The sequence below is a fragment of the Bubalus kerabau genome, chromosome 2, assembly GCF_029407905.1.
Source record: "Bubalus kerabau isolate K-KA32 ecotype Philippines breed swamp buffalo chromosome 2, PCC_UOA_SB_1v2, whole genome shotgun sequence".
In the NCBI taxonomy this organism is placed as follows: domain Eukaryota; kingdom Metazoa; phylum Chordata; class Mammalia; order Artiodactyla; family Bovidae; genus Bubalus; species Bubalus kerabau.
The window spans coordinates 107,065,185-107,079,816 of NC_073625.1; the positions used below are offsets into that span (position 1 = coordinate 107,065,185).

Here is a 14,632-nt window from a genome sequence, read left to right on the forward strand (position 1 = left end):
CTTGAAATATCATGGATAACCAGATTATTCAGGGTTCAAACCATTTGTTTACTGTCATTAACAAGTTTACTAAAGTTAGCCATGAAAATCTACAGTTATAGAACAAGCCTGGGGAAGTCTTGAAACTGGTTTGATTTCATTACTTTTCTGAACTGAGGGGATAAAAAAGAATTATCTTTCGTTTCAGATCATCAATAGTATTTTTCCCTGAAAAAAAAAACAAAACAAAACTATTTACTAGTCAATAATGCACCAAAGGGATAAGGCATTTTTATTAATATTAATGCAGTTTATTTCTTGATTATAACTTGAATATAATCTATTTCCTCCTTTCTTCTTTTCTTTTATCTGCCATATAGTCCATAAAAATAAGAGATCATAAATACTATACAAACATTTAAATTAATTACAAAAGGGAGATGATATGAAAATAACTATAAGAAAACAAGATGAAAGCAAGAGTGTGTCTATATATGGATTTGATGCCATAAATCCCACACAGTTTGTTCAAAATCCATTTCATTAAGGTGTAATTTATATGATTTCCTCTATTCTTTTTCAGACTGGTTATAAATTTGGCTCTAAGTTTGGTAACAGTTAATACAATGAAGGACTCCTCATTATTTGTAAAAATTCATTGTGTTCATTTAAAAAAACAAACCATTGCTTAGAAATAGGACAGTAGAAATACTGAAATAAAAGAGGAACTTCCTCAAAGGGTCCTTTCAGAGGAAACTATGTAATGCAATAACAATCTTTCAAAGCAACATTACAGAAAACGCAATGATTTCAGAGGATATCTTCTATAAATCCTTAAATATGTGCCCCAAACTTTTATACCAAATTGTCACTTAGTAAAATCAATTTTACAGGAGAAAGGTAGGTATGTTGTGGGATTGAGGGTTAATATATGCAATTCCATTCAAGGAGAATGTGCTCTGGAGGTTAAATTTAATCCAGGGGAAAGGTATATGATAACCAGTGGCTCAAACTTCAGATAATCCTGCATTTGTATTTTTTTCCATGTGAGGTTTAAAATGAGAATGAGAGGATATGAGTTTGAAGTTCATCCCATAAATAAGTGCCTCATTTACTGCTTTTATATATTCTCAACAAATAACAAGCTGTAAGCATTAATAACAAGAATGAGTTTTGACTTAACATCATCTTAAGAAAATAGAAGCCTCTAATCAAACTGGTGCCTAAATAAAAGACTATTCCATAGGTTAGTCCAAACTTCACCTGGTAAATTAATTTGAGGGCTAATATGAAATGGAGGCCCATATTTTCACACCACAAAATACAAAATTATTTAAAGATGCTATAACTAAACACTACCCTAGTCTGGTCTTTCAGAAGTATATCAATATAGATCCCATTATCTATCTAGCTTTGCATAACAATATTTATGGTGTTCACTTCAAAATTAATATGTTGTATTTGAATCTGTAGATATTTATATGAGAAAATGTTAAGAGAATATCAGATATAAATGAGTTAAATGTTTGGGGCTAGTTACCAAAATAAATGATATTTTATAAGAAAAATTGATCCACAATTCCTCTTTCTGGAAGAACTAAATAGCAGACCCGATTCTGTAAATACTGTGTCATTCACAAAGGCATAGTTTTGTAGGTAAGAAAATTCAGTCTGTGGAGTAGAAGAGGACACATGCAGTTAATCCTAAATAATTCGGTAAAAACATTTAAATGGGATTTAAAAGGCAGTAGAACCTCAGAACCTAGTGACGGTTGTGGGAAGGAGGAGGGGAGAATGCAGACGACATTTCTGAGAAATGATTTTCCAACTTTTATTAAATTAGCATCAATAGCTGGAGATGCATAATGAGTTCATGAAGGTTAGTCCATGCCTGGTGCCCCTCCAGAGAGCCAGATGCTAAGGACAGGCTATTGCAAGTCACAACTTTGTATTATTCCTGAAAGATTCCTTCACAAAGTGCTACAGTATTAGGAAACTATATTTAAGAGCAAAGCAACACAAAAAGCACACAAAGAATTATGGGAATTTAATCCATACAAAATATTGTCCCAAGACATTCAGATACCGACCTGCTTTAGACATAATTATTAAGTCATTTAATGCATTTAATGTTTCTATATTGGTTGCCTTGGGGGAGTGGCCTATTAAAATGAAATGTACCTTATATATAAACCACAGAACTATATATATAGTATAATATATATATGGTATGGTTATAGACTTTATAGAGATGGACATAGAGATGACCCTAAACAAGTTAGCTCTATGCGACTATTCTAACAGTGTTTTTTAAAATTTATTTACTTTTTAATTGAAGGATAATTGCTTTAGAGAATTCTGTTGGCTTCTGCCAAACATCAACATGAATCAGCCATAGTTATACAAGGGAGGGAGGTTCTAATAGTGTTTTAATAACAATACACAGCCTTGCCTTTTGGATCCAATGGAATCACAGAAGCATGAGGATATTTTAAACGGTGTGTTGTATCTTGGGGCCTGGAGAGTTGCTTACCGGTTGGCGTAAGGTGTCTCCAGGTGATCACAGGTTCAGGACGGCCATTGGCCATGCAGACCAGGGTGACGTTGCTGCCCTCATTCACAGTGACATCCGAAGAGATGTTGGAGATCTTTGGTGGAACTGTTAAGACAAAAACAAATGGAATAAATAACCACATTATTAAAAGTAGGTTTGCAGTGCTGGTCCATGCAATTGGAAGTGGCAAATCTAAGCAAAGTACTTTTCTGACTTGAACCATTTGAATTTTTGTGTTAAGAAGATTACATACTTTAGAACTTCCTTACAGGTTCAGTGAGCAGATGTAAAGGATGGGTCTTACTATAAGGTGAGAATCTTTCCACTGTGGTCAAGCACTATAGGAAGTACACAGAGTAACAAAATGAAAATATCTTAGCTCTTTTATGATTCCAAGGGACCTGGTTTTGTTATTAGAGAGTGTGCACAAGTATAAGCATTAAGAATAGATTTTTCTTATCACTAGGTGCTACTTACATTTATTTTCTTATGTAGATAAAATGAATGTATTTCCTTCAAATGTCAGGAAAAGAAAAGCAATGTTATTTAATATCAGATTGCAAGTTGTGTTATTAAGATGCAGTAATCTGGTTGTTTACAATCTAGCCACATAATGAAATCCCTAGTTAATCACTACAACAGAAAGTCCTAAATATCATCTTGGTGACTGACAGGTCTGATGATGTTACCTCAGAGGTTAAACATGGAATTTATAAGGCCTATGTCACAGACAGGAGGGAGTGCATGTGTGCTAAGTCTCTTTAGTCACAACTGATTCTTTCCAACCCTAAGAACTGTGGCTTGCCAGGCTCCTCTGTCCATGGATTCTCCAGGCAAGAACACTGGAGTGGGATGTCATGCCCTCCTCCAGGGGATCTTTCAGACCCAGGGGTCTAACCTGCGTCTCTTGCATTGGCAGGCAGGTTCTTTACAATTAGCGCCACTGGGAAGCCCCAACTTCAGTTCAGTCGCTCAGTTGTGTCCGACTCTTTGCGACCCCATGGACTGCAGAACACCAGGCTTCCCTGTCCATCACCAACTCCCGGAGCCTACTCAAACTCATGTCCATCACGTCAGTGATGCCATCCAACCATCTCATCCTCTGTTGTCCCCTTTTCTTCCTACCTTCAATCTTCCCTAGCATCAGGGTCTTTTCAAATGAATCAGTTCTTTGCATCAGGTGGCCAAATATTGGCGTTTCAGCTTCAGCATCACTCCTTCCAATGAATATTCAGGACTGATCTCCTTTAGGATGGACTGGTTGGATTTCCTAGCAGTCCAAGAGACTCTCAAGAGTCTTCTCCAACACCACAGTTTAAAAGCATCAATTCTTCGCTGCTCAGCTTTCTTTAGTCCAACTCTTACAACCATACATGACTACTGGAAAAACCATAGCTTTGACTAGACAGACCTTTGTTGGCAAAGTAATGTCTCTGCTTTTTGCTATCTAGGTTGGTCATAGCTTTTCTTCCAAGGAGCAAGCGTCTTTTAATTTCATGGCTGCAGTCACCATCTGCAGTGATTTTGGACCTCCCCAAAATAAAGTCTGTCACTGTTTCCATTGTTGCCCCATCTATTTGCCAACAAGTGATGAGACTGGATGGGATGATGGGAAGACCCAAGACCTTATGTAAATTATATGTATTATCTCAATAACTCCTTATAATAAGTAAATAATATCCTATGAGGATTTTATTTATGGGTAGGAAAATAAGTTATAGAAGAGGCTAGGTGACAAGCAGAAAACAGATGTGAATCTAAAAAGACTCCAGGGCCCACAGTCTTAAGCCCCTACTTGAATGAAACTTCATCTTCACAATCCAGGCTACCAGATGGCCAAAAATAATGGGAATTATTTTTTGGTGATATGAGAAATAAGTCCCCAGGGGCTAGCTGTACTGCCGTCTGACTTCCTTCATTAGTGTTCAGGGCAGCAACATTAGATTTCATACTGGTGGGCTTAAGTGGAAAGTGAATTACTTACTCACAAATTTCATCACAGAGGTTATGCCCTGATTACAAATTGCAGAGTTTATGCTATGATGATGATTTTCCTTTTCCTATTTTTTTTAACTCTTAGTTGCTTGTGCTGTCCCTGAGAAACTATGTGTCAGGGGAGGGAAGAAGACAAGAAAGCATGAAGAAGTTCAATAAAAAACAAAACCAAAAAACTTTTTTCCCCCACTCTTCCTGCCCATTAGAGACTGTGCAGAGACAAATAAAACGGGAACATTTTCTGCTTGTAGAAACAGCTGCCTGACAACCATAAGATTCCGCAGATCTCTGTTAGCAGTTATTGATGGTACCTGGGCAACTGACCAGGGCAGAGTGTCAAAGGAGGAAGTGGGAGGAGAATTCTCTTGACTAGCATTCTTCTCACAATGGCATCTTATATGGCCTCTGGGTAGGAACCAATCATTCCAAACCAAACACAATGGCAGAAATAGAATGTAGTTGATTCCTGTTACTTATTAATTTCTATTGGTATAGTTTCTGTTTCCTCTTTGGGTTAAGAGTATTTTTCTCATATTCATACATTGACTTATAATATAGTATCTTAGACTTTTACAAGGAGGACCTGAAAAGTTATACCCATTTAATAGGGAAGAACTTGAGGCCCAGAGTGGAATAATGGCTTATCAAAGGTGATCCCATCAAGAAATATGGCTAGGCTTAGAATTCAGAGCTCCTGTATGTCCAATTGTTCTATTGTTTAATAGTCACACTTTCTCTTTCCCAATTGAATAAGCCATTGTTCTGATCATGTCCCATAACAAATACAATACTACTCATGATGGTGTTGGAGAACAAGACTTAGACATCCTAGGAATCTTTCCTCAACAACCTAAAACCTGCAAAAGGAAGCTGTATAGTAATTACAAGAGCTCACATCACTTAATTCATTGCTAATTCTGAATTCCAAGACAGGACACAGAGTACAGAAAACAAACAAACAAACAAACAAACAAACACAGATATGGTCTGATTTAAAAAGAAAAAGTGGAGGGGGAAAGACTCCATACCCCTAAAATATTGACTATAAAAACATGAAAATTAACAAAACAAAAATCTCCAATGGTCAAGATCCCTGAGAGCTTTTAACAATGATAACATTTACTATATTGCCTCTCCTTTATACGAGGAATATATATGTACTAAGGACTTTGATTTTACATGGCACAAAGCGGGGGGTGGTCACTTGTTCAATGTTATATAGACAGGTGGTGATAAAACTGAGAATAAAATAAAGAATAATTGACTACAGGGCTATGTTTCGGCCACCAACTATATTCCTTTTCCTAATTAAGGACAATATGTTCAGGCTCTGGCTCTCAGATACTGGAGACGTAGACAGCATTTGAGCTAAACAGTTAGAAATGTAATCATGCTGACATTGTATCCCATCCTGGGTCACTAACTAATAGTTTTTACTCCACTGTTTATCTTCCTATTTTATTGGAAGTTTTTTCCCATAAGCATTTATATATGATGTAGTCTTTCTGTTCTAGAAAGAAGACCCCCCCCCACAACCCTGCCAAATCCCATCTTACCTACTTTCAAACCTCTCTATCTCCACGTTCTTGAAGGAATTGTTCTATCTCATGTCTTCATTCCCTAATTCACATTTCATACTCCAACCTTCAGTGCAATCTAGACTCACTCATTAACTTCCAAAGAAACTGCTCTCAAGAAGCTCACCAATGTCCTTGAACCATATTGCTTTTAGTTCCAATGAAAAATTTTGTTATTATTCCCATTTTTCTCTGAAGTACTTTTTGTTGATAGTAACATCATTTTAGCGCGGGTGGCTGTGACCTGTGCATTTAGCGTGGGCGGATGCGACGTGCGCTACCCCACGTCCGAGGTTAGGGGCAGAAGCCGGGAGGACCCCATGCCCGAGAGGAGGCGGCCAAGAGGAGTTACCCCACATCCGAGGTCAGGGGCTGCAGCCGGGAGGAGCTACCTCACGTGGAGGAGTGGTGGCTGCGTGGGCGCAGAAGGGCCTAGAGGAGCTATTCCACGTTCAAGGTCAGAAGGGGTGGCGATGAGGAGATACCCCTCGTCCAAGGTAAGGAGCAGTGGCTGCACTTTGCTGGAGCAGCCGTGAAGAGATACCCCATGTCCAAGGTAAGAGAAACCCAAGTAAGATGGTAGGTGTTACAAGTGGGCATGAGAGGGCAGACACACTGAAACCATACTCACAGAAAACTAGTCAATCTAATCACACTAGGACCACAGCCTTCTCTAACTCAATAAAACAAAGCCATGCCCCTGGGGCCACCCAAGACAGGCGGGTCATGGTAGAGAGATTTGACAGAATGTGGAAACGAACAGAGATCATTCTGTCGTTTTTGAGATTGCAAAACGTTTTTGAGATTCTCCACTGGAGAAGGGAATGGCAAACCACTTCGGTATTCTTGCCTTGAGAAACCCATGAACAGTATGAAAAGGCAAAATGATAGGATACTGAAAGAGGAACTCCCCAGGTCAGTAGGTGCCCAATATGCTACTGGAGATCAGTGGAGAAATAACTCCAGAAAGAATAAAGGGATGGAGCCAAAGCAAAAACAATACCCAGTTGTGGATGTGACTGGTGATAGAAGCAAGGTCCGATGCTGTAAAGAGCAGTATTGCATAGGAACCTGGAATGTCAGGTCCATGAATCAAGGCAAATTGGAAGTGGTCAAACAAGAGATGGCAAGAGTGAATGTCTACATTCTAGGAATCAGTGAACTAAAATGGACTGGAATGGGTGAATTTAACTCAGATGACCATTATATCTACTACTGCGGGCAGGAATCCCTCAGAAAAAATGGAGTAGCCATCATGGTCAACAAAAGAGTTCGAAATGCAGTACTTGGATGCAGTCTCAAAAACGACAGAATGTTCTCTGTTCATTTCCAAGGCAAACCATTCAATATCATAGTAATCCAAGTCTATGCCCCAACCAGTAACACTGAAGAAGCTGAAGTTGAACGGTTCTATAAAGACCTACAAGACCTTTTAGAACTAAGACCCAAAAAAGATGTCCTTTTCATTATAGGGGACTGGAATACAAAAGTAGGAAGTCAAGAAACACCTGGAGTAACAGGCAAATTTGGCCTTGGAATATGGAATGAAGCAGGGCAAAGACTAATAGAGTTTTGCCAAGAGAACGCACTGGTCATAGCAAACACCCTCTTCCAACAACACAAGTGAAGACTCTACACATGGATATCACCAGATGTTCAATACCAAAATCAGATTGATTATATTCTTTGCAGCCAAAGATGGAGAAGCTCTATACAGTCAACAAAAACAAGACCAGGAGCTGACTGTGGCTCAGATCATGAACCCCTTATTGCCAAATTCAGACTTAAATTGAAGAAAGTAGGGAAAACCACTAGACCATTCAGATATGACCTAAATCAAATCCCTTATGATTATACAGTGGAAGTGAGAAATAGATTTAAGGGACTAGATCTGATAGACTGCCTGATGAACTATGGACGGAGGTTTGTGACATTGTACGGGAGACAGGGATCAAAACCATCCCCATGGAAAAGAAATGCAAAAAAGCAACATGGCTGTCTGGGGAGGCTTTACAAATAGCTGTGGAAAGAAGAGAAGCAAAAAGCAAAGGAGAAAAGGAAAGATAATAAGCATCTGAATGGAGAGTTCCAAAGAATAGCAAGAAGAGATAAGAAAGCCTTCCTCAGTGATCAATGCAAAGAAATAGAGGAAAACAACAGAATGGGAAAGACTAGAGATCTCTTCAAGAAAATTAGAGATACCAAGGGAACATTTCATGCAAAGATGGGCTCGATAAAGGACAGAAATGGTATGGACCTAACAGAAGCAGAAGACATTAAGAAGAGGTGGCAAGAATACACAGACGAACTGTACAAAAAAATCTTCATGACCCAGATAATCACGATGGTGTGATCACTGACCTAGAGCCAGACATCCTGGAATGTGAAGTCAAGTGGGCCTTAGAAAGCATCACTATGAACAAAGCTAGTGGAGGTGATGGAATTCCAGTTGAGCTATTTTCAAATCCTGAAAGATGATGCTGTGAAAGTGCTGCACTCAATATGCCAGCAAATGTGGAAAACTCAGCAGTGGCCACAAGGACTGGAAAAGGTCAGTTTTCATTCCAATCCCAAAGAAAGGCAATGCCAAAGAATGCTCAAACTACCGCACAATTGCACTCATCTCACACACTAGTAAAGTAATGCTCAAAATTCTCCAAGCCAGGCTTCAGCAATATGTGAACCATGAAATTCCAGTTGTTCAAGCTGGTTTTAGAAAAGGCAGAGGAACCAGAGACCAAATTGCCAACATCCACTGGATCATCATCAAAAAAGCAAGAGAGTTCCAGAAAAATATCTATTTCTGCTTTATTGACTATGCCAAAGCCTTTGACTGTGTGGATCACAATAAACTGTGGAAAATTCTGAAAGAGATGGGAATACCAGACCACCCAATCTACCTCCTGAGAAATTTGTATGCAGGTCAGGAAGCAACAGTTAGAACAGGACATGGAACAACAGCATGGTTCCAAATAGGAAAAGGAGTACATCAAGGCTGTATATTGTCACCCTGCTTATTTAACTTATATGCAGAGTACATCATGAGAAATGCTGGCCTGGAAGAAGCACAAACTGGAATCAAGATTGCCGGGAGAAATATCAATAACCTCAGATATGCAGATGACACCACCCTTATGGCAGAAAGTGAAGAGGAACTAAAAAGCCTCTTGATGAAGGTGAAAGAGGAGAGTGAAAATGTTGGCTTAAAGCTCATCATTCAGAAAACGAAGATCATGGCATCTGGTCCCATCACTTCATGGGAAATAGATGGGGAAACAGTGAAACAGTGTCAGACTTTATTTTGGGGGGGCTCCAAAATCACTGCAGATGGTGACTGCAGCCATGAAATTAAAAGATGCTTACTCCTTGGAAGGAAAGTTATGACCAACCTAGATAGCATATTGAAAAGCAGAGACATTACTTTGCCAACAAAGGTTCGTCTAGTCAAGGCTATGGTTTTTCCTGTGGTCACGTATGGATGTGAGATTTGGACTGTGAAGAAAGCTGAGTGCCGAAGAATTGATGCTTTTGAACTGTGGTGCTGGAGAAGACTCTTGAGAGTCCCTTGGACTGCAGGGAGATCCAACCAGTCCATTCTGAAGGAGATCAGCCCTGGGATTTCTTTGGAAGGAATGATGCTAAAGCTGAAACTCCAGTACTTTGGCCACCTCATGCAAACAGTTGACTCATTGGAAAAGACTCTGGTGCCGGGAGGGATTGGGGGCAGGAGGAGAAGGGGATGACAGAGGATGAGATGGCTGTATGGCATCACTGACTCGATGGACATGAGTCTGAGTGAACTCCGGGAGTGGGTGATGGACAGGGAGGCCTGGCGTGCTGCGCTTCATGGGGTCGCAAAGAGTCGGGCACGACTGAGCAACTGAACTGAACCGAACATCATTCTTCCTTTCTTAGTTTTTAGGTCACCAAACTCAACTGCTTTTCCTCTTATCCTTTTGGCCAGCCTTCCAAGTTTAACTTTTGGGCTTACCTTATCCCATTCCCTAAACATCTGAAGGTCTGATCACTGTCCACTTTTTTTTATATTATGCACTGTGATCACTCACTACACATATACTCTTTAGCTTCAGAAGCTACAGCCATGATACTGAAGACTTCCAAATCAGTATCTTCAGCCCATGTTTTTCTCATGACCTTTACATCTATACTTTCAATGAACTGACTATTCTATAGTTATCAACTGTTTCACAGAAATACAGGATTTAATATAGTCAGAATTGGGGTCATCATCTTCCTTCCCACAGAGAACTTGTAGTCTTGTGATCAGTTTTTTCTTTAAGTAATGGTGTTATTATGCAAACAGTTGCCCAAATCAAAAAAGAAGTTTATCTTCCTTGATTGCTCTCTCTCCTTTACTGTCCCCGCATAAAGTGGCCCCCCAATTATATGGCTTATGACTTTTAAATATCTTTCAGATTCATTTATCACTCTCAATTGCATTATAACTAGTTTTTTTTTTTTACCTCTAAGTGTTCTCTCTTCAATTCATTCACCATACTGCAATCACAATTTTCCCCTAAACTGCAAATATGAGTATTATATCCTTCAACCTCATTGCCCTCAAGATAAAATCAAAACTTCTTAATATGACTTAATAGGCCATTCATGGTTAGCCCCTGATTCTCTCTCCTGCCTTATTTCATATTCTGTTTGAGTTGTACCAACCAATCAGATCAAACAACTTTTGGTTCCTGGAATACACCATCTTTGTTTACTCCCAGGCATTTAACATTCTACTTATTTTTTTTCTAATGGAATAGTTTTCTTTCAAATTTTCATATGGTTGTTCCATTTCCTCCTTCGGGTTTCAGCTTGTCAGCTTGATTTCTCACTTGTTCCAGGAGACTGTCTTGTCATCATCCCGACCCCACTCCAGCCCACTCCTGATTCCATACTGGGTGCCTATCTTGTGTTTTCATATTGTACCCTGTATTTCTCCACACAGCACTGAACAATAATTGCTGGATTATTTACCTATGCCTGTCATTAAACTGAAAGAGGCAGATAAGGAGGGCTTTTGTTTTCTTGACCACTAAATCTTACAGAGCACAGTATTTGGAATATTAAGTGCTCACAGAGTGTTTGGAAAAAAAAAAAAAGAATGAAAATCTTCTCCCCAATTCTTTTCTGAGCTCAAGGAAGTCATCTCATTAAATTTTTCTCAGGAAAGAGCAAGCTCTTATTCTGAACAACTAAAACAACACAGCTTTTATCAGTATGTCTTTAGTAACCAATCCAGTTATCTATTTTGGTGTCAACTGGAAAAAAAATTAGCCATGGGGCAAAAAAATGTTCATATATTTTAGGAATTACAATAAACTTGATGTCCAGTTACCCCGATTATGGACATTTTGAGTTTTAATTTCTTTTTTCTTCTATTCCTCAGGAGTTTTATACATAACATACATGTATGTATATAAATATATATATACCTTTTTTGTTTGATGACTTGAAAGTTCCTTCCTAGTTTCCTATAGCAATCCATGCAGTCTACATTTACCCCATCACTGAAAACATTAAAGTGACAAATCAAAGTTTTTATTCTATTACCAGTGAAATTTTAATAAAGATTCTGAGAAGTAAAAAAGTGTTTTTATTATTATTGGCATTTTACACATGTGGACATAGGCACAAAATGGGGGAAACAAAATCACATTAGCTAAGGAATTATAGAGCCAGTCCCCAAACCAAAAGGCTTACAAATCTTCTATACTTAACTCCTCTCTATTACACTTGCTTTTGCAAAAGTGGTTCCAAATAGTTTTTAATCTATTTTAATTCTCAGTAAGGATGACTACTCAGGAAATACTGTTTAACATGTTAACCTTATTTGCATCAGCAAACATAAGTTATTTATCAAAGTCACTGAAATATTGATTTATGCTCAATTCTTGGGTTATTACAGTATCTGGGTAATTTGTTTTGGTTTTCTCTTTCTTGAGTATTTCCTAACAATTTTTATTCAAAGTATATTAGTACTTTTCAAATTTATTTTTATTTAAAAAATATTTTATTGGAGTATAGTTGCTTTATAATGTTAGTTTCTGCTGTATAATAAAGTGAATCAGTTATACATATGATGTATAAGATTAACAGCTGGTAAGACATCATGTGTGCTGTGCTTAGAGGCTCCATGGACTATAGCGCACCAGGCTGCTCTGTCCATGAACCTTTCCAGGCAAGAATACTAGAGTCGGTTGCACTTCCTACTCCAGGGGATCTTATATATCCCCTCTTTTTTAGCTCTCCTTCCTAGCTAGGTCAGCACTAAGTAGAGTTCCCTGTGCTATAGAGTAGGTTCTCATTAGTTAGTTAACTGTTTTATACATAGTAATGTATGTCCTGGGTGTTCATTGGAAGGACTGATGCTGAAGCTGAAAGTCCAATACTTTGACCACCTTATGTGAAGAGTTGACTCATTGGAAAAGACCCTGATGCTGGGAGGGATTGGGGGCAGGAGGAGAAGGGGACAACAGAGGATGAGATGGCTGGATGGTATCACCGACTCGATGGACATGAGTTTGGGTAAACTCCGGGAGTTGGTGATAGACAGGGAGGCCTGGCGTGCTGTGATTCACGGGGTCTCAAAGAGTCAGACATGACTGAGCGACTGAACTGAACTGAACTAAATGTATGTATGTATGTATGTCAACCGCAATGTCTTAATTTATCCTACCCCTTCTTCCACCCTTGGTATCCATAAGTTTGCTCTCTACACCTGTGTCTCTATTTCTGTTTGCAAATAAGTGGAAGCATGGAGTCCTATCCACTGTACCACCACAGGTGAGTCCCAATGTCTTAAATTTTTTGTTTCTCTTTCTCTTGTGCTTTCTTCTATTGCTTCTGGGTATATTAGATCCTTCTATAACATCAGATCAGTTAAATGTTTACCTCTGTTTCTTTTTTTGTTTTAATGATCTGTTTCATTAAAAAAATTGAACTCTTTACATCATATGTAATATACTTACGGTGTGAATTGTAACTAGATTTTCTCCCATATTTTTTAGCCAATTTCCCCAATAGCATTTACTAAATAATATAAAATGTGTACATCATTTTAGTTTCCAGAATTACCATACATAGTGTAACCTATTTGGCCAGAGTAATATTTTCTGGGAAACATAAATATAAACCTTACTTACCACGCCAAGTAATTTATCAAAATATTTGAAAATATAATTCAGTAATCTTTCAGACACCACATTATTATTAGGTGTTGCTTGTTTCAAAATTAATTGTTTATTAGAATAACCCCTCTTAAAATACTGAGTGAAAAACATAATTTAGATTTAGATACCCATCTTTCAGGACATTAGCAAAATACATTATTCAAAGTAATCCTCAGGGTTTCCATTGTTAAAAAAAATGTAGAGTGAATATGATGCACCATAAAGTTATTTTTAAATCTGAATTATTAAATAGGTAATATTTTTTCATTGAAATTCACATACAGTTGATGTTAAATGCATGTTTTTCCCCTTATATTCAGTACGAAGTGAATGGAAGTTTCTAAAATAATGCTAGCATCTAGTTGTTCTGGGATATATGAATTCCTTCAGCTGTGCAATGAATCAGCATTAAGTAAGATTAGGACACAGTCAATTAGACTCTGGCACTCATGGTTTTATTGTCCTGTGTCACTTTTTTGGTAATTTTCTTATCCACTATCTCTACTAGATCTCTAGGGTTTGCTCTGTTTTTTGGGGACTCAGAGCTGCCTCTGCATTTTTGTACAGTTTTCCAGGTTCAAACTCATTCCTTCTTCTCTTTTGTATGAGACTAACATTTCTCGTGTATGAACAAAGGTGGAAATGCAGGCAAAGTCAAGGATATAGTAGACTGTTTTACCTGCCCCAATCCGTGCCTTCTTCTTCTGGTAAGACACCCTAGTTTTCCTTTGGAGAACTACCTCTCATCTCACTGCCTTTGGTTTGCTGGGATTTTCAATCAGGTGACCGTTTTTTTTCCCCTCAGCCAATGAAAATTACCTAAGTTATATATTTCAGACCCTCTCTCTCTAGAACTGACTGGGAACAATAGCTATTGGGGACAATAGCTCAGCAGGTAATTATTCTGCCTATGATATAGGAGACACAGGAGATGTGGGTTCAATCCCTGAGTCAGGAAGACCCCCTGGAGAAGGAAATGGCAGTCCACTCCAGTATTTCTTGCCTGAAAAATGCCAAGAACAGAGGAGACCGGCAGGCTGCAACCCAAGAAGCTACAAAGAGCCTGACACAACTAAGCACACACATTCCCTAGAACTTGGTTTTTATAAAAAATAGATGAAGAAGTGGAAACCGATTGGCTGTGTTAATGTCCAGTTTTCCACTCTACCTTGTTTCTACAACCTGTGCCATGCCCGGGCCCTCCTATTGTGGGGGGTACACATTTTTCTGTTCCTGGAGCATGTTATTTATTTTGGCCAAAGATATCAGTACAGGTCATATAAGCAGAGTCTTGACAAGTGCTGGCACAACTGGACTCCCTTGGTCTTCTGCCTCTG

The 14,632-nt window shown here is 38.5% G+C and overlaps 1 protein-coding gene across 2 annotated transcripts in view; it reads right to left on the reverse strand.

Annotated features, from left to right (window-relative positions):
* Positions 1–14,632, reverse strand: part of LSAMP (limbic system associated membrane protein) — a 701,079-nt gene that overhangs the window by 227,756 nt on the left and 458,691 nt on the right. For both annotated transcript variants that reach the window (XM_055568268.1, XM_055568267.1), the window contains exon 3: positions 2,513–2,638. In XM_055568268.1, the coding sequence (XP_055424243.1) occupies positions 2,513–2,638 (126 nt within the window). The remainder of the gene's footprint in view (positions 1–2,512; positions 2,639–14,632) is intronic.